At 37.2% G+C, this 26958-nt stretch overlaps 1 protein-coding gene across 13 annotated transcripts in view; it reads right to left on the bottom strand.

Moving 5' to 3' along the window:
* The window catches only part of MLIP (muscular LMNA interacting protein), a 299443-nt gene that overhangs the window by 41415 nt on the left and 231070 nt on the right, over window positions 1-26958 (bottom strand). For all 13 annotated transcript variants that reach the window (XM_052649081.1, XM_052649068.1, XM_052649069.1 and 10 more), the window contains one exon: window positions 20612-20740. In XM_052649081.1, the coding sequence (XP_052505041.1) occupies window positions 20612-20740 (129 nt within the window). The remainder of the gene's footprint in view (window positions 1-20611; window positions 20741-26958) is intronic.

The following is a 26958-nucleotide window of genomic DNA, read 5'->3' as shown; positions in this document are numbered from 1 at the left end:
TCTCCAAAGAAGACATACAGATGGCTAATAAACACTTGAAAAGGTGCTCAACATTGCTCATTATTGGAGAAATGCAAATCAAATCTACAATGAGATATCACCTCACACCAGTCAGAATCAGTTATTAGTTTCTGTTTTTTTACCTCATGTTTATTTTAAATATCAAACAAATAAAAATCTACATTTCACTTCACATGTACAGAATATAAGATACATCTATTAAAAAGAAGCAATCTATACACAGTGTTCTGAATCTTTTTTTTTTTTTTTCCATTTGACTATAGTTTGGGGACATTTCAGTACATGAAAGCTATGGATAACATTACTGAGTTATCTCACTGGTTATAACCATCATTCAGTGCTTCTCTGGGAAGTCCCAGGTATATAACCTAAAACGCCAAATCAACTAGGACTGTCATAAATTTAGCTCTTCTTTGCCAGTTTGTACAATTTTCAGGATTTTCTTTTGTCTAATCCCATTGGCTAATGCCTCTAACATTATTATGGTTAAATAACAGTCATGTTAATGTGCAATTTTAATGGGAGTCTTGTAGTACTTGCCCACTAAAGGTGGCTTTTAGATTAAAATGTATTCTAATTACGTTTTATTTCTCAATCAACTGTTTCATTATTTTATCAACTAATTACATTCCTTAATTGATATGAAAAGTGGTTAATATGAAAATTGAGTAGTAAGCACAAAGAATAATTGTGTAAGAAAAAGTCAGCATTGTTGTTGATGATTGACAATGCCTAGGAAAAGAGAAACTACACAGGCTCTGGTTTATAGTCTGGGTTCAGCTTTTTTTCCTTGAAAGCTTTTTTAAATTAATTTATTTTATTGACGTAGAGTTAAAAATTTTCTTCCAAGGACTATTTTAAGTATGTCTGATAAGTTATAATAGATGATTATCTCATTATCCTTTTTCAGGTATAAATTTTATATTTAATTTCTTCTTTAATCAAATAATTTGCTGTAAAGCAAATTTTTCAATATATAGCTGACAGGGATTTTGTGTTTTCTAAATTTGTTATTCATTTTATCAGAGAAATTTCTCTACTATTTTTTTCTTGGCAATTAATATTTTTATTGAGGTATATTTTATTAACAATGTTATACAAATTTTAGATATACAACATGATGATTCACAATTTTTAAAGATTATTCTCCATTTACAGTTACTATATGATATTGGCTATATTTTGTTGCAGGATACAGCTGAACTACATATATATTAATTCAATTTACTTAAGAGGATCTATCTTTACCTAGTTTCCTATATAATCTATCATAACCTGGAAAGTGAGATCTTTATCACCAACATATTTTCACTTTTTCTCACCTTATGTCTTGCCTTTGCCTTATGAGTGTTGATGCTATATTCTGATGTTTAGATACCCTAATGATTGTATCTTCCGTGTGAATTTTATCTTTTGGCATATAAAAGGGTCTTATTTGTCTTATTTAAGGAAATTCTATTTCAGAGCCTCTTGATGAAAGTAGAAGAGGAGAGTGAAAAAGCTGGCTCAAAACTCAACATTCAAAAAACTAAGAACATTGCATCTGGTCCAATTACTTAATGACAAATAGATGGGGAAACAATGGAAACAGTGACAGACTTTATTTTCTTGGGCTCCAGAATCATTATAGATGGTGACTATACCCATGAAATTAAAAGTCTTACTCCTTGGAATACAAGCTATGACAAGCCGAGACAACATATTAAAAAGCAGAGACATTACTTTACTGACAAAGGGTATAGTCAAAGCTATGGTTTTTCCAGTAGTCATGTATTGATGTGAGAGTTGGACCATAAAGAAAGCTGAGCACTGAAGAATTGATGCTTTTGAACTGGGTTGTTGCAGAAGATTCTTGAGAGTCCCTTGGACTGCAAGGAGATCAAACCAGTTCCTGAATATTCACTGGAAGGACTGTGCTGAAGCTGAAGCTCCAATACTTTGGCCATCTGATGCAAAGAACTGATTCATTGGAAAAGACCCTGATGCTGGGAAAGACTGAAGGTGGAAGGAGAAGGGGATGACAGAGGATGAGATGGTTGGATGGCATCACCAACCCAATGGACATGAATTTGAGTAAGCTCTGGGAGTTGGTGATGGACAGGGAAGCCTGGCGTGCTGCAGTCCATGGGGTCACAAAGAGTTGAACACAACTGAGCAATGAACTGAACTGCAGGAAATTTTGGCCAGGAGTCAACCTTCCCAATATGAAGATTATAATCTCTCCTTCTTTGGTTTGTAGCACCTAAAACAAAACTGTCATCCTCAACTGTTCTCATTCACTGGGTTTTACAGTCCCAGCTTTTGTTTGTTATCCAGTCTGACAGGCTTTTCTTTTCCCTTTATAAAAATTTTGTTTATCTCCACATTAAATGAATCTTTTCTGGACTGTAAGTTTTTGCAAGAGGTTCATATGAGGAAGGGACAGTTACCTGGGATTGTCTTTGTGCTCCAAAGATACAGGCTTTGGGCTGTGAGTCTCTTTAGCCTTTATTTTTCCTTAAATAATGAAGACTGTCATCTGTACAGTATTTTATGTGGCAACTTATCTGTGTTCAGGCTGCCACAGAGACAGCCTCCTACAAATATGACTTGCTCTGTGATTCACTGTATAGCCTCACTTCTTCTACATCCCAGAACAAATCAGGTCAGGGATCTCCTGTTACCAACACGTGCACCCATGCAAAGACAAGTGGTTGGGGTTTGCATATTCAGGTATATTCCACACATTCAAGAAGGGTGTTTACTGATTGTAACCTTACTCCATTTCCTCCCAAATTCACATCTGCTCACAGTTGGCACTGATCTTAGCATCCTTTAGTTGTCGCCTCACTGTTTTTTGTTTGTTTGTTTCTCCCCCTTTTTGCTTCCAGATGATATCAATGATAAAATGTGATAAAATGTGATTCATGGCTAACTTGATAGTTGTCATAGTCAAGAACCTCCTTTACAGTTTTGACAAACACTCATAATGCATCATGAACTTTTTAAAACAATTCGCCATAAGGAGATAACTTAAACAACTCTGGATGAGCCAAAATATTTTCTTGGTTCTTCTCTATATCATTATTGTAAATTATGTAAATACCTTTTATATCCATGTCCCTATATTCCTATTCCTATATAAAGGAGTCTTTACTATATAAAGTATGTATTTTATATGTATAAAATCATAGGCATATATGTAATATATGTAGTGTGTATGTGTATCTACATCTTCCTTTTCATCATAGCTTATCTATGAATATTTATATAATTTGCAACCTCATAACACAGTCCATTTTATATATATATACTCCATTGCTGATTATACCTTCACAGCTTTTTCAAAGAACAATGATTTCATTAAAGGCACTTATTTTACAAAATAAAATATATTCTGACTTAATTTTCCTTTAAGTATTTCATATTTAGAACACAGATGCTATAATGAGAATATTTTTACATTTATACTTTGATCCAGCTGCATAATAAAACTCCAGTATAATGTAATTTGCTCATAACTTTTTCAAACATTCAGAGGTGCTTTCTATGCATTTTCTAAAGGCATTTGATACAAAGGAGTAAATTTCAGTTCCTCATTCTTTTGTTTTCTGTGTGTTGTATTACGTTTGCTGCAGTAGGAAAAAATACATATCCCCAATGAAATTGGATTTTTAATTTCTTCCTTTATTAAGGTTCTTTAGAAAAGATTTTGTCATTTACTTAAGGAAAACTTTAATACTTAGTGCTCCTTGCCTTTAAACTAGCAAGCTCTGGCAGTTGGTGATAGACAGGAAAGCCAGGCATTCTGCAGTCCATGGGGTCGCAAAGAGTCAGACACAACTGAGTGACTGAACTGAACTGAACTGCCTTTAAACATTCCTGAAAATTGCACAGCCTCTCCAAGTCCTAGATGCCTACTTTGTAAATGCCTTACTGATTATGATGCCATAATACAATTATTATTTAAAATTAAAAGCAAAAACTATAAGCTGAGAGCTAGGTATGCTAATAATTAAATAGTTACAAAACAAGAACAAACTCACAGACAGAGGACAGACTTGTGGTTTCCAAGGGAGAGGGGGTGGAGAAGGGATGGACTGAGAGTTTGGGCTTAGCAGACACAAATTCTTATATATATATTGAATCACTAAACAACAAGGTCCTACTGTTTATAGATTAGGGAACTGTATTCAATATCCTATGAATGGAAAAAAATATGAAAAAGAATTTAGTGTATAACTGAATCACTTTGCGGTATTCCAGAAATTTATACAACATTGCAAATCGACTATACTTCAATCAAATTTTAAAATATGATGAAAGCAGATATAAAATCTTATTTCAAATGTTAACATATATTAGGGAATCTAGAGAAATGGTATTTATGAATCTGTTTGCAGGGCAGAAACAGAGACGCAGACATAGAGAACAATCTTGTGCACACAGCGAAGGAGGGGAAGGACGGGACAAACTAAGAGAGTAGTGTTGACATATATACACTACCATGTGTAGAACAGACGGCTAGTGGGAAGCTGCTGGATAACACAGTGAACCCAGCCTGACGCTCGGTGACGTCCTAGAGGGGTGGGATTGGGGGCGGGCGGGAGGAAGGCTCAAGAAGGAGGGAATATGTATATACTTATGGCTGATTCGTGCTGTTGAACAGCAGAAACCAACACAACACTGTAAAGCAATTATCTTCCAATTAAAAATTAAAATTAAAATAATTAATAATTTCACATTTGGCCTCAGTTCAGTTCAGTCACTCAGTCATGTCCGACTCTTTGCGACCCCATGAATTGCAGCACGCCAGGCCTCCCTGTCCATCATCAACTCCCGGAGTTTACTCAAACTCACGTCCATCAAGTCGGTGGCCATCCAGCCATCTCATCCTCTGTCGTCCCCTTCTCCTCCTGCCCTCAATGTTTCCTAGCATCAGGGTCTTTTCAAATGGATCAGCTCTTTGCATCAGGTGGCCGAAGTATTGGAGTTTGAGCTTCAACATCAATCCCTCCAATGAACACCCAGGACTAATCTCCTTTAGGATGGACTGGTTGGATCTCCTTGTACAGAGGAACTGTACAAAAAAGATCTTCATGACCCAGATAATCATGATGGTGTGATCACTCACCTAGAACCAGACATCCTGGAATGTGAAGTCAAGTGAGCCTTAGGAAGCATCACTACGAACAAAGCTAGTGAAGGTGATGGAATTCCAGTTGAGCTATTTCAAATTTGGCCTACTTCTTGTAAAATTCCAGTAGGTTATCAGTGTTTATAACTTATATTTATGGCTGATAGCAGGCTTATGCTAGACCTAGGTGTTATATGACCTCTGGTCACTTCTTATTGTTTCTTATTCATTTTCTATATGAATAGTGGTATATTCAATCTAGATTATTTTGTAGAAGTTATTAAAATAAAGGTATTTGCTTACTGTATGAAGAATATTTATTTTAAAATAGTTGAAATGATAAATCTTATGTCCAGTTGGGCACACAAACTGCAATAAAGCCAGCTGAGGACTTTCTATCCATTCCACAAAGCTGGAGAGCCCTGATCCTTGCCTGGGAAATCTCACTTAGGATATACATGAATTGCAAGTGTCCAACATCCAGTCCTACAAAAGAGACTAATGTAAAGCCTCATACATCAACAAAGCTTAAAATCTTTCTTACTCTTAGAGAACGAACTTATGGTTGCCCAGGGGGAAAGAATGGTGGGGAGAGATAGTTGGGGAGTTTAGTATCGACATGTACACACTGCTATATTTAAAATGAATAACCAGCAAGATCCTACTCTACAGCACAGAGAACTCTGCCCAATGTTATATGGTAGCCTGGGTGGGAGGAGGGTTTGGGGGAAAATAGATACACATATATCCACCTGAAACTATCACAACATTGTTAATCAGCTATACCTCAATACAAAAAAAAAAAAAAAGCAAAAAAAATCTTTCTTACTGTTTTTGGTAAGGAGCCAACTTTTACTGTGAATGCCTAGATACGGTATTTTGGAGGCTTTGCAAACCTTATATTCTGTCACAATTACTCCTGCTATGATATCATGAAAGCAGCTTCAGATAATACATAAATGAATAGATGTGGCAGTGTGCCACTGAAACTATATAGAAGTAGAAGGGGATCAGATTTGATGCATAGGCCATAGCTCCTAAACCTAAAGGTTTTTAAAAAACAGGCATTAATAAAATATTCATCATGTCTGGCCTGCACCCTAGCTCCCTTCCAGTGAATTATCTTGATGTTGGTACCTTTTTCTTTGGAGATCACTATTCTGGATGATTCCTGACAATGAACATCATTCTACTCTGATTTAGCATTAAATAGATGACTCTCATAAGGTTCTAGTGTTTGAGGGAAGAACGAGAACCATAAAATTCTCTTGTATATGTTTCTATTGCAAGATATGTAAACATAGTAATTTTCCTAAAATCCATACAGTGTTTTTCACTTACTTGAGAATTTTCTTTTTCAACATAAAAATACATAGAACAACTTTTTCAAAATAAGCTTTATTTAAGAGGCTGGGTTTTAAAAATGAATTATGTTATAATACCCTGCAAAACTCCAAGAACAGAAGAAGTTATGAAGCAAATAATATCTTTGTTCATTAGAGAAAAATTACCAAACATGCAGTGAATAAATTCATTTAGCTGTGTTTGTTAAAAGAACTACAGCGCCTGCAGAATTAGATACTGACAAAGGCATCCAAAAAATAATGCTATAGCAATACCTAATACATTCATCATGCTACAAAAAGCCCACTTTCTATTTAGCCATCAAGTCAAATTGTTCAACTGCAAAAGTTGTTTCCATTTGTTTAACACCAAAGGGCACTGGAAGGCATATGGACTCTTCTCATTAAAGCTGGCACATCTAAGGCTCTTTTGTTCCATTCTGGTTTTCAAAAGTTACTTCCTTTCCTGTTGTTTGATAATGAAGGGTGAAAATCGCTTTCCCCTTGCTTCTGTTTCCCCTCTGCACCCTCACATAGCTATCTGTGCCTGTGGGAACTCAGAGCACCACCAGGGGAAATTATGAGAGCCTTTAACTCCATCTTCTTTTTCTTCTTCCCACTTCTTTGGGAAAACAACACTTGTTTTTAAATGCAGCACTTATTTTCAGCTTTTCCTTCCTGCCTGAAGCCTAGAATAATTTAAAATCAGAGGGACAGCATTTCTGCTACAGTTTTAATTTCAAACAGCAGTGTTCATAAAGGCAAGGACAATTACAATGTATTTCTTAAAGAGCGCCTCCTTCAGCCAAAGATGTATCAACATTTTAAAGATATGATCACAGAGACTCCAAATTACTAGGAAGAGATTCAAATCATCAATAGTTCACTACAATCAGTCCAAAATAGATTAGGTCTCTTAATTTTGAACATATGGCATAACTTCTTATCAACTGCAATTTTGAAGCATCCATATGCGTTTAAGCAGACATGCTTAAAGCACACATCTATTTCAGGTCCTGATTTGAACCAAAAAATTTAAAGTTGTGAAATATGAAAAAGGTAACATATGCTTAGCTATCTCAAATTCTCTATTTTAAAAGAAGTTTTTTAAGGATTAAAACATAATTTTGAAGATAGAATTTGTATTATTTAGTGCTGAAAGTTTGTAGTTAGCTGAAAGCAAGTTTCCCAGAGCAGATAACATAGATAAGTGAAAGTGTTAGCTGCTTAGTCGTGTCCAACTCTTTGTGACTCCATGGAGTATATCCCACCAGGCTCCTGTGTCCAGGCAAGAATACTGGAGTGGATTTTCATGCCCTTCTTTAGGAGATCTTCCCAATCCAGGGACTGAACCTGGGTCTCCCACATTGCAGCCAAATTCCCTAGTGGCAAGCCCTGGAGAAGGAAATGGCTTCCCTGGAGAAGAAACTCCAGTATTCTTTTTTTTATTTTTTATTTTAAATTTATTTATTTTATAATTGAAGGATAATTGTTTTACAGAATTGTGTTGGTTTCTGCCAAACATCAACATGAATCCACTCCAGTATTCTTGCCTGGAGAATTCCATGGACAGAGAAGTGGTGGGCTATATACACCCCATGGGGTCACAAAGAGTCAGACGTGACTGAGCGACTTTCACTTCACTTTACTTCTTTACTGTCGAAGCCACCAGCGAAGCCCCTTAAACATAAATAAACATGAAGATATTTGATAGAGACATGCTCATGGAAAAAGAAAGAGGAAGTATTTTATAATCAATCACAGTGGACACCAGAGAATGAAAATGCTGAGTTTTATGTTTTTCTATACATATAGTTCTCACCCCCCATCCTGACCTGGAAGTTTTGGGGGGAAAGGCACAATATAAGGTGAATAAGTTAGAAAGTAACAAAGAAAAGAGGCTTCTCTGACTTCCTACTAAAGTGTCAGCAAATACATATTCTTCATGATGGGAAGAAAGAAGAGAAAGTATTTGCTGACACTTTAGTAGGAAGTCAATTCCTTTCTTCCAAAATTATAGGACTTCTAGAAGTACTATAAACAGTAAACATTTAGAAAAGTGTATTCCCTTTAAAGTGCCCAGAGTTCTTTCACAGTGACTGGGGGGACTTTCCTGGCAGTCCAGTGGTTAAGAATCTGGGCTTCTACTGCAAAGGGCCCAGGTTCAATCCCTAGTAGGGAAACTAGGATCCCACATGCTGCATGGACAGGCCAAACACATTTTTTTAAAAGTCATAAATGAGCATGTGTACCATTAGAAATGAGATTAGTAGTCCCAGCTTTCAAGGACACAGCTGTGTATAACGAACTTTTGGACTCAGAGGGAGAGGGAGAGGGTGGGATGATTTGGGAGAATGGCATTCTATCATGTATACTATCATGTAAGAATTGAATCGCCAGTCTATGTCTGACGCAGGATACAGCATGCTTGGGGCTGGTGCATGGGGATGACCCACAGAGATGTTATGGGGAGGGAGGTGGGAGGGGGGTTCATGTTTGGGAACACATGTAAGAATTAAAGATTTTAAAATTAAAAAATAAATAAATAAATAAATCAGAACAGAAAAAAAAAAAAAAAAAAGGACAAAATTGAAGTTCAGAAAGTTGACTGATATTCCCAAGATCACACCAAGCCCATGTTCCTTCCTTGCCTTCTGTCACGTTTCTCTCCTTTGTAGGAAGCAGGAAAGTCACTGCTGGAGCAGTGAAAGTGAAAGTCGCTCCTTCATGTCTGACTCTTTGCGACCCCATGGAACTCTCCAGGCCAGAACACTGGAGTGGGTGGCCTTTCCCTTCTCCAGGGGATTTTCCCAACCCAGGGATCGACCCCAGGTCTCCCGTATTGCAGGCGGATTCTTTACCGGCTGAGCCACCAGGGTAGCCCAGTACTCTCCAGTAACCAACCAACCCTCCAGTCATGGTAGGGTCCCTTAATAGATAAGGAAACACCAGGCCATGGTGTGTGTAGCCTGAGTATGGGATCGACAGTCAGAGGGAGAAAGTGCAGAGGGCTGCAGAGAAGGTTAAGAGTAGCAGGAAGGAGACAGAGATTAAGGTTCAGATATTTACAAAACCACTAGAATCTAAGCACAAAGGGGACAGGGATAGTCTGCCCTGTTTCCTGAAAAGTCATCCAGGTTTTTTACATAGCCTGGCACAAACATAAATGACTGGAAGCTAAGAGGAAACAGAGGGAAGTGAGTGTGGAAAGAAGCAGCAAGATCATCCATCAGGAAATCACAGCAAGGACCACATACCAGCGGTTACTGTCCACCCCTTTCTGCTCTGTAGGTCTGCACTCCATGGCCCTTCCACCAACCTGGGCAGCTAGGGCTTAATACCATTCTCATATCTAAGGGTAGGATTTGGATGGTAACAGTTACAACTGAATTTCAAAGAGAAATTTGGTACATTTCACATATAAGAACCATTAGAGGTAGCCTTCATATTGCATGCTAACAAAGTGTTACAATTTTAAAGAAAAATGATCTTGCAATTTTTAATATCCTGTGGTTTTGTTCCTTTGGATCTATTATTGCTTTGCCAAGAACCTTAAGTGAAAACATTGAGGTTCAGAAACAAAATTGTGTTTCCTGTACAGAGCTGTGTCACCTAGTCCAGCATCACCTTTTAGAGAGATTTAGAAAACCAAAAATTATCCCCCAAGTTCACTGCAAGGATTATCCCAGAGTCTTCTGTGGTTATGAAACAAAGGAATTAAAGTATGGTATCTTCTGTATTTAAAGAATGCAGAAATGGGAAATTCAGATATGGCAAAGACTTACAAAACCATCTTTACTTTCATTATAGAAACATTGTTATTTAAATTTTAGTCTGCCTACTTGGCCTTCCTATTCAGGATGTTTGCAAAGGTAATAGCTGTCAAGTTTGCAAATGGAAAAAAAATTAGTAGCCAATACCAGGACCCCAATAAAGGCTGTTATATGTTTGTGTTTTTTATAGGAACACACACATATATAAACATATGTATATACACATGCATGCGTGCTAAGTCACTAAGTCATGTCTGACTCTGTGTGACCCTATGGACTTCAGCCCGCCAGGCTCTTCTGTCCATGGGATTCTCCAGGCAAGAAAACTGGAGTGCATTGCTGTGCCCACCTCTGTATACATATATATTTAAATTTAATTTGGAAAATATATCATTTCTCCCCCCCACCCCCAGGGATTTTAGTTTAAGGAAAAGCAAAACAAACTACAGTTATTCAAAGTGAAATAATGACTCTGAATCATATTGATGGTTTCTTAATACTCCACACATAGGAAGTAAATAGGATTTTTTTAAGTAAATTCAAAACAGAAGTTTACGTACCCTAAATTGCTCAATCAAAAAGAAAAAAAAAATCAAAGTAAGCTCTCTGGAGATGGGTATTATTTGTCATGATTTTGACCTAGATAGTAAATTAAAAGATTTTCCATCTCTCTAGAGTTATGACCTGATTAATACTTCATCTTTTTTTTCCCCTGGTTTTTGGATCACCTAAGGATGTGAAACCTCAGAAGCATCCTAATAATATTTAAAGGCATGAACACAAAATTTCAGAGTAAGGAGGTACCTTCAAAAGTACTTCATACAACACCCTCATTTGCAGATGTATAATTAAATTCAGGAGCAGGAATGACTTAGTCCAACTTAGTCTGATGCTAATGTTTTAACAGTTACCGTCAGACTGCCTGACTCTTTTGAATTTCTCTTTTAGTTAATTGTCCTGACACCTAACAATTGGGGAAATATAAGAAAGAGAGAGGAATGTTTAGGAAAGTAGGGAAGCTATAACCTTGCTAACAAAGCTAGAGCCAATGCAAATGCATGTCCCTTGTCAAACAGGGCTATCATTAGGAGTAGAGGCTCCAGAATGTGGAAAATTTCATAAATGGAGGCTTGTTCACCTCCTCTGTGTCAATCAAATAGGAATAATTTCTTAGTTCAAACACACAAAAAAGTCACCTAACCGATGTTGGTTGAACAGAAATGTCCCTGGCATGGGTAGCATTAAGCATCATTAATCATAAAATTCTTGGAACTGGAAGGGAGACAAGAGATGGGCTAGTCTAGGCCCTCTCAGCTCTTGTCCTAGTGACATTTGGAGCAGGATAAGTCTCTGCCCTGGGGGACCATTCTGGACACTCCTGGCATGTTCAGCAGCTTCCCTGGCCTCTAGCCACTGCATGCCAGTAGCACCCCAAGCTCCAGGCAAGATAATAATGGCCGGGGCAATTCATACCAGATGAGAGCCACCGCCCAGTCTAGTTCCCTCTCTTCATCAGTCAGGTTCAGAGTTCACAAATGCACTGGGTAGAACTGGCTAACCACACAATCACAAATAGAACAAACACTTCAGAGCTCTTTCCACAAAACCAAGCTGCCCTAGTTCCCCTTTGGTTCAGTTATACATCAGAATGAATAAAAGCATCATATCTTGACTGAATGAGAGGTGAAACTAGTCCAACCTAAGAATACACTGCAAAGGGTCCCCCTGGTAGCTCAGCTGGTAAAGAATCCACGTGTAATCCAAGAAACCCTGGTTTGATTCCTGGGTCAAGAAGATCCCCTGGAGAAGGCTACCCACTCCAATATTCTTGGACTTTCCTGGTGGGTCAGATGGTAAAGAATCCACCCGCAATGCAGGAGACCTGGGTTTGATCCCTGGGTTAGGAAGATCCTCTGGAGGAGGGCATGGCAATCCACTCCACTATTCTTGCCTGGAGGATCCTCAGGGACAGAGGAGCCTGGTGGGCTGCAGTCCATGGGGTCACAAAGAGTCAGCCATGACTGAGTGACTAAGCACACGCATACAAGGATATACTGCAAAGAGCCAGTCCTTCTATGAAATGCAATTCATGAGGGCCTAAGGCTTCCCAAAATCTATTAAGCCACAGATTGAGAAAAACACCTCTATTTTTCTGAGCTTACCCAATGGGGTAAATATCACATATACTTGTTTTGATTTGAGCAGGTAAAATATGCTAAGCCTCTCTGCTCTACTAGACAAGGATAACTGACAATTCAGTTCCTGGTAAGCGGTTTCTTACCAAATGCACTTTCTGTTTTCAGAAATATTAAAGATATAAAGGTTCATAAAGCAAATTGGTATTTGGAAGGCTGGGTTACAGTAGAGTAAATTTCACTTAGGCTGTCTAGATTTGGAGATTAGAACATTATTTTGAAAAACTCTAAAAACCTACTAGCTCTTCCATCTCAAAGGAATCACCAATCCTGAATTTACAAATTTACTGCAGATAGCTCTTTTCACATAGCCTTTGAGATAAAGAAAAATACACTTTAATCCTGTTTTCTGTTTTTCCGTATATTTATTTTAAATCACTCGCTTCACTAACCTGATCTCAGTTTTCGCTGGTTGGACTGCTGAAGCTCTTTGGTTTCTTTAATGGGATTTAAAAAATAGTTTATTTACCAGTCTGAGCTCTCTGCTTCCTTCTGTCCTATGCACTCTCTTGGCTGTTCTTCTCATTTGGATTTATCATTTTCTCTGCCAATATGACAAGCTTAAAGTTATTTTATCTTAGATCACAGTGAGGAAGAGAAGGTTCCTAATTCTCTTCATATGAGTCAGCTTCAAACTTCCGTATCTTCCTGTGACCTTTATACTTGTCATCATACAAAGTCTGTCTAATCTCACCCACACTTACACACACTCCCATGTATAAAATAGATAGCTAGTGGAAACCTGCTGTTTAGCACAGAAAACTCAGCTCTGTGCCCTGTGATGACTGAAGGCTGGGGGCTGAGGCGAGGATTGGTGCGGAGGAGGTCCAAGAGGGAGAGGATGGGTGTATACATACAGCTGATTCACTTTCTTGTACACCAGAAACCAACACAACGTTGTAAAGGAACTATACCCCAATTAAAAACATGTATTACATTGAAATTCCTAAAAAGTAAAATATCTAACAATCTCTCCAATGGTTAGAGATTGTGACATTTATTCTAAACATATTAATCTTAGCATTTATAGTCAAAGGATATATCTAGTTTTTACTATGTCCTCCTCAAGATTTATTCTACTTGGATTCCATTTCTCATGGGTCAAGGAAACATTCAATTAAAAAAAAAAAACAGAGAGAAAGGAAACCATAAGCCCCTCATCCCAGGTTGCATCTGCTATGTACATTTATTTTGATTAACTAGTCCCCAAATCATCTTAACAAAGCTGTGGGACTGAACCTGTTTGGGTGGAGATGGAGGAGGTCATTGTAGACAGTGTTCTGGTATATTAGACAAAACCATGCCAGAGGCATGTGGTTATTGCCATCGAGTTCTATTCATAGGCTAATGTTGATTCAAAGTTCAAGATGGGTTGAGAAACAGAATCCTCTGAAGTAAAACAAGAATGCATATTTTTTCACAAATATAATGAACTTTCTAATATCTGAATAATACTTATGTTACCTATTACTTAAAATTATTTTACACAGCTACCTTCACTCTTTTGCAATCCTATTGAATGACACTTTTCAGGTGAACACAATAGAGAATTTTAAATTCTATATTTTAACAAAACCTTATTTTAGGTACTATTTGTCTTGCCTTTCCCTGGCTTTTCTCAAACAAATATAAAGAAAAAAGCTTAATTTAAAGCTGGAATAGTCAAAGAAACATAAATTTTTTTAATTTATTTTTAATTGGAGGATAATTGCTTTACAATATTGGGTTGATTTCTGTCCTCTATCAACATGAACTAGTCATAGGTATACACATGTCCCCTCCCTCTCCAACCTCCCTCCCACCTTCCATCCCATCCCACCCCTCTAGGCTGTCACAGAGCACCAGGTTTGAGCTCCCTGGGTCATTCAGCAAATCCCCACTGGCTATCTGTTTTACATAGGGTAATGAATATGTTTCAGTGTGACTCTCTCAATCTGTCCCACCCTCAACTTCCCCCACTGTGTCAAGTTCTGCTCTCTATGTCTGTGTCTCCATTACCGTCCTGCAAATAGGTTATCAGTACCATTTTTCTAGATTCCATATATATGCATTATTATATGATATGTGTTTTTTTCTTTCTGACTTACTTCACTCTGTATAATAGGTTCTAGGTTCATTTGCCTCATTAGAACTGACTCAAATATGTTCCTTTTTATGGCTGAGTAATATTCCATTGTATATATGCAGCACAACCTCTTTATCCATTCATCGGTTGATGGACATCTAGGTTGCTTCCATGTCCTAGTTATTGTAAATACAAGGAACCCTGGGAACATGTGTCTTTTTGTCTCATTGTCTTTTTCACATTGTTCACATGTTCTTTGTTGCTTTTATGGTTTCCTCAGGGTATATGACCTAACAATAGTGGGATTGTTAGGTCATATGGTAGTTTTATTCCTAGCTCTTTTTGAGGAATCTCCATTTCTATTCTCTGGGGATCCCAAGTGGCACTAGTGGTAAAGAACCCTCTTGCCAGTGCAGGAGACACAGAGATGCAGGTTCAGTCCCTGGGCTGGGAAGATCCCCTGGAGGAGGGCATGGCAACCCACTGCAGTATTCTTACCTGGAGAATCCCATGAACAAAGGAGCCTGGCGGGTTACAGTCCATGGGGTCACAAAGAGTCAGACACAACTGAGGTGACAACACACACACACACACACACACACATCCTGTTCTATATAGTGTCTGTATCAATTTGCATTCCCACCAACAGTGCACTGTGGCAAGAGGGTTCCATTTCCTCCACACACTCTCCAGCATTTATTGCTTGTAGATCTTTTGATGATTGCCTTTCTGACCAATGTAATGTGATACTCACTGTATTTTGAATTGCATTTCTCTAATGAGTAAGGGGCTTCCCAGGTGGTGCTAGTGGTAAAGAACCTGCCTGCCAATGCAGGAGACCTAAGAGATGCGGGTTCGATCCCTGGGTTGGGAAGATCCCCTGGAGGAGGGCACGGCAACCCACTCCAGTATTCTTGCCTGGAGAATCCCATGGACAGAGGAGCCTGGCAGACTACAGTCCATAGGGTCGTAAAGAGTCAGACTTGACTGAAGCAATGTTGAGCATCTTTTCATGTGTTTATTAGCCATCTATATTTCTTCTTTGGAGAAATGTCTATTTAGGTCTTTAATTTTAAATTTTTTAATAAAGAAACTTAGCCTTCCAATTGGAAATGATAAAAATTTAGATTTAATGAATAAATCTTTTTATGCCATAGACCTCAATCCTATCAGAAGTAGATAAAAATGAAACTAAAGGTTAAACTTAACCACAACAAATAACAGAAAAAGAGGAATAGGATTTACATGAGAGGCTCTAAATATGGTCATGGTCATCTCTCACAAATAAAGACATCTGAGGAGTTAACAAAACAGGACATATTTGCTTAAAGTTTTCAGATCGTCACTGTTTCCCATGAGACTGGGGTACAGTCAGATGCTATGTATTCACTATTTGTTAAACTACTAATGCTCTGAAGCCTCACTAATTTTTAGAATTCAGTTGCTTAACTAATTATTAGAAATATTCTGTCTATTATGATAGAATTGCCAAATAGGTCTTCTTTATGTGTTTGTTTTAAAGCAAGTAAAAATCTAAGAGTCCTAATCCTACCGAAAGCAACAGAGGTGGACAGAAGTCTCCCTTAGCCATGCAGACCCTGCAGCCCTTAGCTTCTGTCTTCCATGATACATACACAAGGTCAAGAGAAAGCTTAAAGCAATGCTAATAATAACAATAATAAATAAAAGGGAGAGATAAAAGCCTAATTTTGAAGAGGGGACTCCTAACTGATTATATCCTGGAGGAAAAGGTGTGTTTTGTCTCCATAGGACAATTTTTTACTATTAAAAAGTTTTATTGTGCTGATGATAAACTATCTATTATACATAGTATATAACCCATATATGATAAATTGTCTATTATCTATTACCTATAGAGGAGGAAAGAAGGAAGGCATGCAGGAAGAAAGGAAGGGAGGAGGGAGGAAAGAAATAAGAAGAGAAAAACGCACAAGGATTTCATTACATGAATAAACAAAAACAACCTGGTAAAACTTGGAGAAGCCGAATCTCTAATCTTAACTCTTCAAAAACAAATGTAGCCCTACAAGGAATTTAAGCTCTGTCCCCCCAAAACTATTCACTAAATCACTTAATCACTTCTAGATCTGAAAAGGTTAAACATTTTAATCTGAAAAATATTTCCTAATAAAATATTAACAAGATAAAAGATAATTTTATGATAAAAGAGAGTGAGCCACCTTGATTGAGAAATGTTGGAAAAGGTAGCAATTTGTGGCAAAGACAGAAGTCATTCAGGAAAAAAGGCAGTATTATCTAGTTCACCTTTTGACACGGTGAGTGTCTGCTCAGTAACTATAAAACGTGAGTGACATGGAGAAGAGCAGGGGACTATCACAGTAAAAATATAATTTGATGAATAATTAGATAGAAATCTGAAAATCACGTAATCATCAAAGTTGAATGTCAGGCAGATAGTTTGGTAGGGCAGTCAGATGGCTAAGAAAACTCAGAAGTAAAAAAAAGAATGTAAATGCTACAACAAAGAAAATTCCCTAAATTATCCTTTTACATTCTCTATGGTACAAAGGAAATTCATTAAATGATCATTTTCACACAAAAACATGCAAGTTTCCTATTAAAGCAAATTAGAAGGAAAACAAAATTTAAGAGGTATACATGCTAGAAAGCATTCTTTTTCATTCATTTAAGAGAAAAGAAAAACATTTGCAGGAAAATCAGATTAAGCTACAATATCACCCCCCTCACTTTCAATTCTATCCACAATATTTTGCCTATATTTCTCTATGGCTTCAAGAAAATGATATATCTAAAAGTATGGGTTGAATTACTAATTTATAAAGAATTAGAGAAAAATGTTTTATAATGTCATATAACTGAGGTTAGCAATTGCTTTTTCTACTAAGTTGAGACTCCAATGCAGAATTCACTTTGTCTAATTAAATACATTAAATGACCAGAAAAAAATCAATATACTTTATACTTCGAAAACTCACACAGATAAACAAAAAACCATTCTTCTCTTTAGAATCTTTATTTTCATCAGTGAATTGATTTTCTAAACCTTTATGTCTTCTGGCTGTCCATTTGGCCAACCAATTCTGTTACTTATTTTCCAACCCAACCTTTAGTTATTAACAAAACTATGCTTCAAAGTACATCATCATAGTTTTATATCCATAGATGGAGTGTTGAGGATATTCTGTAAGAACTCAAAAGGACCTCAAATTGATATAATAATGGACTGAAAGGTAATTTTAGAGAAGCATAAGCTTCATTCTGAAGTGTCTTTCTTTAAAAATCCATCTAATATAGAATGGTAGTTCCTGGCCTATGCCAGTCTGATGCAAAAGTTGTTGATTAATAAGTCTCAATGACTCAATTATGCATTTGGTTGCAAACTTTGGTTTTAGTACTCAGAGGGTATCTCCAGGCAAATTTTCAGTTCATTATCAGTTCAAAAGACTGCCCTATTGTACCTTCTGAAGCTACAGTAAATACATTTCCATCTGGTCTCATCATCTTTGATGTCTGACATTTTGTAACAGAGTTTTGAAATCATATTTTATGGCACTGAAGCTCCCAGGGGAAATTTACTGACTTAACAATCCCATTCAGCACTTCCCATCATGTGGAACTGTCCCCAGGACAAGGCAGATTAGTGAATATGAGCTGCTCCAATTTGGCTCAACTGTCAGGCTGAAGTATTCTCCATTACATGGATGGTTGAGATCAGCTGAGTGTGGAATCATTCAATTTATTCTGTGGCACCAGTGAAGGAGACCATAAAAGTGACCAGAACTGAATACACTTGAGTAGACTCCCTCCTGCTAAGTTCTGATGAAGCACCACACTGAAATCATAAATTATTACTACTCAATTTATTGTTTAAAGAACTCTCAGCATCTATACTTGTGAGCTGTCTTTCGTATCTGCCTCCATTGTAGATTCTGGCCACAATGAGATAATGGTTACAGCTCCACGTAGAGGCCAACTGATAGCATATGTAGCTTCCTGGTTTCCTATTATACACATTTTTCCTCTCCTGCAAAGTCAATGAATAAAACCAGGCAAAGTATGGAATTCACTTTTAAGTACTCTGTTAGACTTCTTTGAATTTTGATAGTCTGCTGACACAGAAGTTAGGATACACACAAGAATAAATTGATAGAAAGAAAATATAAATAAGTTTATGTCTGTGGCACCAAAATACTTAACAAAAGGACAAAAATTGTGCAGTAATTATCTGAAAATACATTGGTTTATGGTGTATATACATAGAGCTTTAAACTTGCTATATAGTCAGGAAAAGCTGTGAAAAGAATTGGCAACTTCTTTTAATGAAAATAATTTCCTACACCTGAAAATGGAATTTATCATTCCAGAGGACAGTAAATTGTGATACTGTATAGGAAGATTAACTTGACATTCTACAAAGAATCTCGTTCAAGGTAAAATGCATAAATTTGAAATTATACTAATAAAAAATAATACATTTTTTACTTTATAAATTAGATCATATTTAAAGAATATATTGCATGGATAATACATGAAATTTATTTTGTGTCAGCATTTTATCATATAACAATAGATAACTTTTATAAATTTTTATAATAATCTATTATCTAAAATGTCACATTAAGCCTCTAAATGATTAGTATCATTAGACATCTAATGAATGCTTTTACTGATGATGGAAATATGCTTTCCTAAGAGGAATTTCCATTTCTTTTATGTGCAAATTTAGTCAACACAACTTTATATATCAACAGGATTTTTCTAATTTAAATTGAGGGCTTTTTTTTCCCCTGAAAAATGGAAAAGATTGCCTCTAATTATTATTTTCAATGATATTAGTGCCTTCTAAAAATGTTTAACTTATTGAAATCCTATCAGTCTTCACAAAGTATATACAAATAAGCAGAAAATATTATCATCTCCATTTTATAAATAAAAACTATAGCTAAGCATGAGAAAGTATTTCTAATGAACTTTTTCAAGACTTTGAGCCTGGTCATATTCTTAGATTTTAAGTAACCCAGATTTTAAAATTTGAAGGATCCTTAAAAACTTCATCAGGACGCCTCATCTTGTGCATTAAGACACTGGAACGGGGCGAGATGAAACACCTTGCTCAGTGTCATAGAGTGAGACGAGATATTTCTTATGTTTCACAAATATGAACAGAATTTCTATTTCCAAGAATTGGTTAGTTATCATTTTAAAACTAAAGTTTAAAGAGTACAGCACTTTATGTTCCTTTGTAAGTCTATTCTATCATATATTATCAAATGTGGTGGTGATCTTGTGTTTCCCGGTTATATCCACAAAGGTTTCTGGATTGTCTGCATTGCTTAAGCATGTAATAAAGTTTGAGATATAAAATATATAACCTATGCCTATTTGTTGCATTGGAAGAAGACAAATAAAGATACAAGGTTTCTCTTTGAGATAATGTATGGAATTTTATACTGCCTAACTGACTGAAGTGACTTAGCAGCAGCAGCAGCAAATGTGTATCTTCGTATTTTCCCCCAATATCTTATAAAGCATCATCAACAACCTTCCATTATACATTCTCCAACAATAAGATATATAAGGGGAATTTACCTTTTTAGTACATAAACAAACAAACAAAAAAATACCTTAAAATAACTTAACCTCCTATTCCCTACCTAGCACCACTCAATCTAGGGGATCACATCATCTCTACTAAGTTGAGAGGAATCCAAACAATAGATCTTTAGTCAAATGTATTCATGTACTACCAAATCTAATAAATTATGTCACTTCAAAAGGAAGCGGTATTTTAGTAACAAGAATGCAACATCTATATCACATGAAGACTCCATGATGTCTTCCTAGAAAGTAATGTCTTAACGCCCAAAACAATACCAGCACTAGGTAGAAAAATTTTAGACAAAAGCCTTTAAATACTTCCAAATATCATCATGGAAATACTTAAGAATTTTTATTATGCAGAAAACGGAGCTTTTTTTTAAATGACTAAGATTATTGCAATCACATTTTCTTGCACACGCCTTATTCATTAGGGCATCTCTGCATTTTGTAGTTATTTATCCAAATATCAAAGACTTTTTCATGTGTACACTCACCTGCTCAGAAAAGAAGTCACTGTCATCCTCCAGGTATTTACTGAAAGGATTGGGTTCATAGACTTCCTCCTCTTTTTTCAGTAATATTTTGGATTTTACCGGTACGGGGCGAATTACTCCAGGCTTTGTCTTCATGAATGTCAATTATTTTTGAGAAATAAAGAAAAAATACTATTAAAATGAATACATACGTGTATTAATTCATTCAAACGTTCTCATAGCAATTGATTATTTTTAATTTTTAAAGGATTTTGTAAATACATAAATAGCCAGAAATCAAAAGATTTTAACTAAAGTAGCTTTAGTTTTAAGTGACCTGTTATACAGTAATCAATTAAAAAAGATCTACTATCATGAACTTCAAAATGCCAAAACATCTTCATCTGTCTAGTTAAGTATCTTTACCAGCACTTTCAGCCAATAAATATTTCATTTGACAAATATTTAGTGACGGCATCCTCAGGGCCAGGCAGCATACCCATCTGGGGCATGAGAGGAGAGATGAATTTGGTACAATTCACCAAGCCCATAACAACTTTCTTCTTCTGGAAACTGCCCCCACCCCCTGCACCCTAAAATCCCAGAATCCATGTTCAGACTCCCTATAATGAAAACAGGCAGGGGTGGCGTTCCGACCCAAGAGGGTAGGGGCTTCTCCCAAGAATATGGAGCAGGGCTTTAATCTGCTGTTTAGTCGTGCTAGGAGACAGAAATGATACTATGTAAATCTGGGAGGTTTGGGAAAGCCTTACTCTGCCATAAAAGGAGATCTGATAAGAACAAGAAAAATACAGCAAACTATAGGGAGAAGCAGCCGGTAGAGGAAACACAGTTGCGGGCTTTCCAGAACTGAATTCCAAAACATCCCTGGAACCAAGCAGGAGTCCTGGTCCGAGACTCCCTGAGACTTTCTTTTCTTTAATACAAAATTCCCTTTTGTAAACTCAGTTTGACTTCTATAATTTGCAATCAAAAGAGTCTGAGTGAATAGGCCAGTCATTCAAAACTCACGGATTTATACCCAACATCAGTTAGACAAGAGAGGGAAAGGGAGAAGTCTAGTTTGGGGCAATTTCAAAATGATGTTTCACAAACACAAAAGTCTTGTTACACTGTAAAATGTCACAAAATGATGGATAAGTTTACAGAAACATCCCAAACAATAATTTGATAAAAAGTTGCGACATTTTTTTCTGTGTGAGCACTTTGCTGTAATCATTCTTATCAGGTCCATTTCTTTTCAGAAAATAGAAAATTAGCTCTCCTCGGTCTGTGCTGATGCTCACTAGTTAAGCCTTAAGGATGAATATCTATTTTGCTGCCGTACAAGCCGTTGGTTATGTTTTCAGGCTTGAATAAGTACCACTCTGCAACAATTTTTTTCAGCTCATATTTTCCCAGGTGACTTTCATTTCTATGCCAACTGGGCAAATAAAGATTGAAGAAAGTCTCTATCTTCCACAGGCTGGGCTGGGAAATAGCTCCCATTTAAGAAACTAATTTCTTTCCAGAGGGGAAAAGTAAGCAAGTATTAGGTTGGTCCAAAAGTAATTGCAATTTTGCATTGCTGAACTTTGCTGTTTGATATTGGAATGCCTTCTCAGATAAACGGGGTTATGTTATACATCATTTTAATGTGCATTTCTTGCTTTATGTTTTTTGCTGATGAGTTACTACTTGCTGCGTATTTGATATTTATTTTAGACTAGGGAAATGATTTTAGACCAAAAGCAAATTTGAGCAATTTTCTTATTCAAGTTCAAGATTGTAAAGCAGCGGAAACAACTTGCAGCATCAACAATACATTTTGCCCGGGAATTGCTAATGAACATAGAGTGCAGTGGTGGCTCAAGAAGTTTTGCAAAGGAGACGAGAGATTTGAAGATTAGGAGTGCAGTGGTCAGCCATCAGAAGTTGACAGCAACCAACTAAGAGCCATCATCGAAGTTGATCCTCTTACAACTACATGAGAAGCTGCTGAAGAACTCAGTGTTGACCATTCTATTGTCATTTGGCATGTGAAGCAAATTAGGTGTAAAAGCTTGATAAGTGGGTGCCTCGTGAGCTGACTGCAAATCAAAAAGATCATCATTTTTAAGTGTTATCTTCTCTTTTTCTACGCAACAATAACAAACCATTTCTCAATCAGATTGTGATGTGTGATGAAAGAAGCAGCTCCAAAACACTCCCCAAAGCCAAACTTGCACCAATAAAAGGTAATGGTCACTGTTTGGTGATCCACTACAGCTTTCTGCATCCCAGCAAAACCATTATATCTGAGAAGTATGCTCAGTAAATTGATGAGATGCACTGAAAACTGTAATGCCTGCAGCCAACACTGGTCAACAGAATGGGCCCAATTTTTCTCCACGACCATAATAAACCACATATCACACAACCAGCGCTCCAAAAGTTGAACAAATCTGGCAACACTACAGTCCCCTGACCTCTCTCCAACTGATTACCACTTCTTCAAGCATCTCAACAACTTTTTGCAGGGAAAAGGCTTCCACAACCAGCAGGAGGTAAAAGATGCTTTCCAAGAGTTCGTCAAATCCTGAAGCATGGATTTTTACGCTACAGGAATAAACAAATGTATTTCTCACTGACAAAAATGTGCTGATTGTAATGGTTCCTATTTTGATTAATAAAGATGTGTTTGAGCCTAGTTACAATGATTGAAAATTCACAGTCCAAGACCGCAGTTACTTTTTCACCAACCTAATAACACCCAATTATATGTTAAATTGCACAGGTGAGTATACACATGAGAGTCATATCCTCCAATGAACCAACACGAGAACAAAGCCCAGGCAACTACTGATTTCTACAGCCACCTGTAATGGGGAAGCCTGATATCCTGGTCATGATGCAAAACTGTCCAGATTTCAGGCCTCTCTTTTCCACACAACTTCCTATTACATTTCTCGTTCCTGCCACTTCTACTCCTGTTCCTTCTCCTAAACTCCTCCTCCTTTGGAAAGTAGGAAATCAGTACAACCCTAGTACTTAGGGTTTACCAGGTTCTAAAGCCAGCATGGAATTTTAGGAGCTAAGCTTGACAGCAGCAGCAGAAAGATGAAAGCAGAGGCGAGAAATCTGGCCAGATGCACTTGATATGCTAGAAGACTCTCCCTGCCAGGAAAACAAGATCCCCTGGTCCCTGCATTGCTAGCAGGTTAATGTGTTGGGTTATCCTGACCTGAAACTTTCCACTCAGATCATCTCTCTTGGTTTCATCATCCTCTAGGGTGAGTCCAGAAAAGACACTCTTCTGGTTGGTTGGATATCAAATATTAATAGCTTTAATATCAGAATCAGTTACTTATGTTTCATATTTGTTTCTCTACCAGGCCTTATGCTTTATGTTGCTATGAACTTCCTGAATCTGATGGTTGTCTGAACATTCGACAGTGATTCTTTCCCTATTTTCTCTACTTCAGATTTTCTATTAGAAAATAGAAAAATATTTTCTAATTATAATTAGTCTAGTTAGATTCTCTATTTCAGATTTTCCAGGTGCTCTTTACCTTGACTCAGTGTCCCTAGTCTTGGTCTACCAGAAGTCTCTGAATTTTCCTCCTTCTGGTTTGCTTCCTTGGTCTCAGAACTGTTGCCCCGCCTGATTCTTCCATTATATTCACCACCTCTTTGTTTAATCATGATTTTTTTTTTCTTTTTCTTTTTTTTTCCCCCTGAACCTTAACTTGCTGTCACTCACCAGTCAGCATTTAATGGGCAGGGAAGTCAACTCCATGCAAAAGAATACTAAACATAGTTTGCCTTTGACATTGTTCACACTTCCCATCCTGTAACCTTTACCCACACCCTCCACACCTAACTGTGGCTCAGTGTTTGGTCAAACTGGAACTCAAAGCTTGGCAGCCCAATTCTGAACCTCATGCACTCTCCATGAACCATGGTACACAATCAGTCCTGACCAAGGCAGGCCTCTGCACCTACCCATACCATTCTACTACTGCTTCGAAACCTGCCTCAAAGGTTGAGCACTCTAGATAGTGACACCATCATTATTCTGAAGACTCCAGTTCTATATATTACAGGCACCACATTCAATATGTTACATTGATTATCTCAGTTCCTCTTCTCAACACCCTGTGAAAGAGTCAGAATCAGTAACATGCCAAAGCCATGCAGTTAATATGTGAACAACTCAAGATTTAATCCAAGTCCGGTCTGATCATAAGCCCAGGATTTTAATTGCTCTGGATGATTCATTTTTAGCTGCTAAAGCATTGACAAATCCAACTAGAGTCAACAGTGATACAAATATCATTCTGACACCAGTAAAAGTCACTCCATCTAAGCGGAGAAATAAAACAGGTAATAACTCCCCTTCTCAGCACAAAGGACACAGAAAGAAAAATAAGAAAGCTCTTCAAAAAGCAAATTTCAACGTACTGTGATGAACCTCTTGAGAAATTATTTACACTGTACATAAGACTTTTTTTTTCTCTTTTAGAGCTATATTTTGGGGAAATAATTGCTAATCTTTTCATTCTTGCTATTAAAACATTTTCCCCACATTCAGAAAAATAGAATTATCATTGTAGAAGGGATGATCAGACATTTTATTTTTAACTAGAACCAGAATATTATGATTTTGATTAGTTATTACAGTTTTAAAATCTGAGAACCTCATCAGAGCCAGGTGAATATGTGGGCTTTTAGTGGATGGATACTCTGCCTGTTTATATTCTTCTTGACACAATTCCAAGAGTGCTAGACTCCAACAATCACAGAGAACTCTACTCTCCATTTGCTTTGAAGAGCAGAGTAGCTCATACAGTACTGATAAATTCTCTGCTTTAAACTAAAATATAGCTGATTTACAATGTATTAGTTTCAGATGTACAGCAAAGTGATTCAGTTACACATATACATATATAATGTACATATGTAATTATGTATGTATTCTTGACATTTGTGAAGTGCCTCAAAGACAAAACAATCATTGTCTTAGAGCTCTGAAGCATCCTTCTATCAGATCATCTATCACATGCTCTCTGGAGCCATTTTTCCAGTTGAGATCTAGTCTATGTCTGGAAATGCAGTGTCTACACAGAGGTGAACAAGACACACCTCGTGTTCTCAGAGGGCGCACAGTTCAGGCGAGTTAAGCACATGACAACCACCATGTAAGTCAAGCCACATCACTGGACTCCTCTCAAAGCTCCTCTCTAACTCCACCTTCTCGCTCAGAATAAAAGCTAAAACCCTTACAGTGCCTGCAGGGAGACCTACTCTTTCACTCCCCAAACAGCCTCCCGTTTCCCATCATATCTCCTGCTCTAGACCTTCTCTCTCCCTCGCTGTCCCCTCTGGTACACACTGTGTCTTCCCCCCTCTGGAGTTTGAACTTGGCCTTCACATTGTCTGGAACTCTCTTCTCCCTTTCTGGGACACTCTTTCAATTCTTCATGTCTCTGCTCAAATGCCACCTTATTATCAGATAGGTCTTCTCTAATGATCTGTATAAAAGATCTTACTTGCCCTATTTTTTTTTCTGTCTGACCTCAGTTGACGTTTATTTTCTTGCTTCCTCCACTAGAATGCAAGCTCTGTGAGGCCAGAGATCATTGTTTTCTTCACTATTGTCCTTCTAACACCTAGAACTGTGTTAGGAACCTAGTAGATGCTAAACAGACATTTGAAGGATAAATAAACTAATTGACGGGCAGAAGCTCAATATGTAGGCTATAATCCAACATTAAAGCCTTAAAAAATTTTGACTGCCCATTTAGTGTCTCCTCTCATTTTTCTTGGACTTCCCAGATGGCGCTAGTGGTAAAAAAAGAAAAAAAGAAAAACCTGCCTGCCAACGCAGGGGATATAAGAGCCACGGGTTCTATCCCTGGGTTGGGAAAATCCTGTTACTGCAGTGCTCTTGCCTGGAGAGTTTCATGGACAGAGGAACCTGATAGGCTATAGTTCATGGGGTTGCAAAGAGTCAGACATGCCTGAAGTGACTTAGCGTGAACACGCTTATTTTTCTTGGACCGACTTTTTGATTACAGTATAACCGAGGAAAAGGGAACACTATAAGAAAGAAGATCCACACTACCTCTCACCCCTAGAGAACTAGAAGAAGGAATGTGGATTAGTGAGCTCCACCTTCAGAGATGAGTAGAAAGCAGAAGTTACCGTCTTTGATGATACAGGAAGTCAAGACCAGGGATCACATCTTTAAGGACTTTGCAAGATTTTAACTCTATTTTTTAAAAATAATTTATTTTCCCCCGTTTGATTACAGTGATAAGCAATAAAACTAACAACACCAGAAGACAATGACGTCATGTTCCCTGGAGAATTCGAGAGTGGGTGAG

This window comes from Budorcas taxicolor, chromosome 11, assembly GCF_023091745.1.
Source record: "Budorcas taxicolor isolate Tak-1 chromosome 11, Takin1.1, whole genome shotgun sequence".
In the NCBI taxonomy this organism is placed as follows: domain Eukaryota; kingdom Metazoa; phylum Chordata; class Mammalia; order Artiodactyla; family Bovidae; genus Budorcas; species Budorcas taxicolor.
Note: the sequence above shows the minus strand (reverse complement) of the source record. Positions and strands in the feature narration are given on the sequence as shown.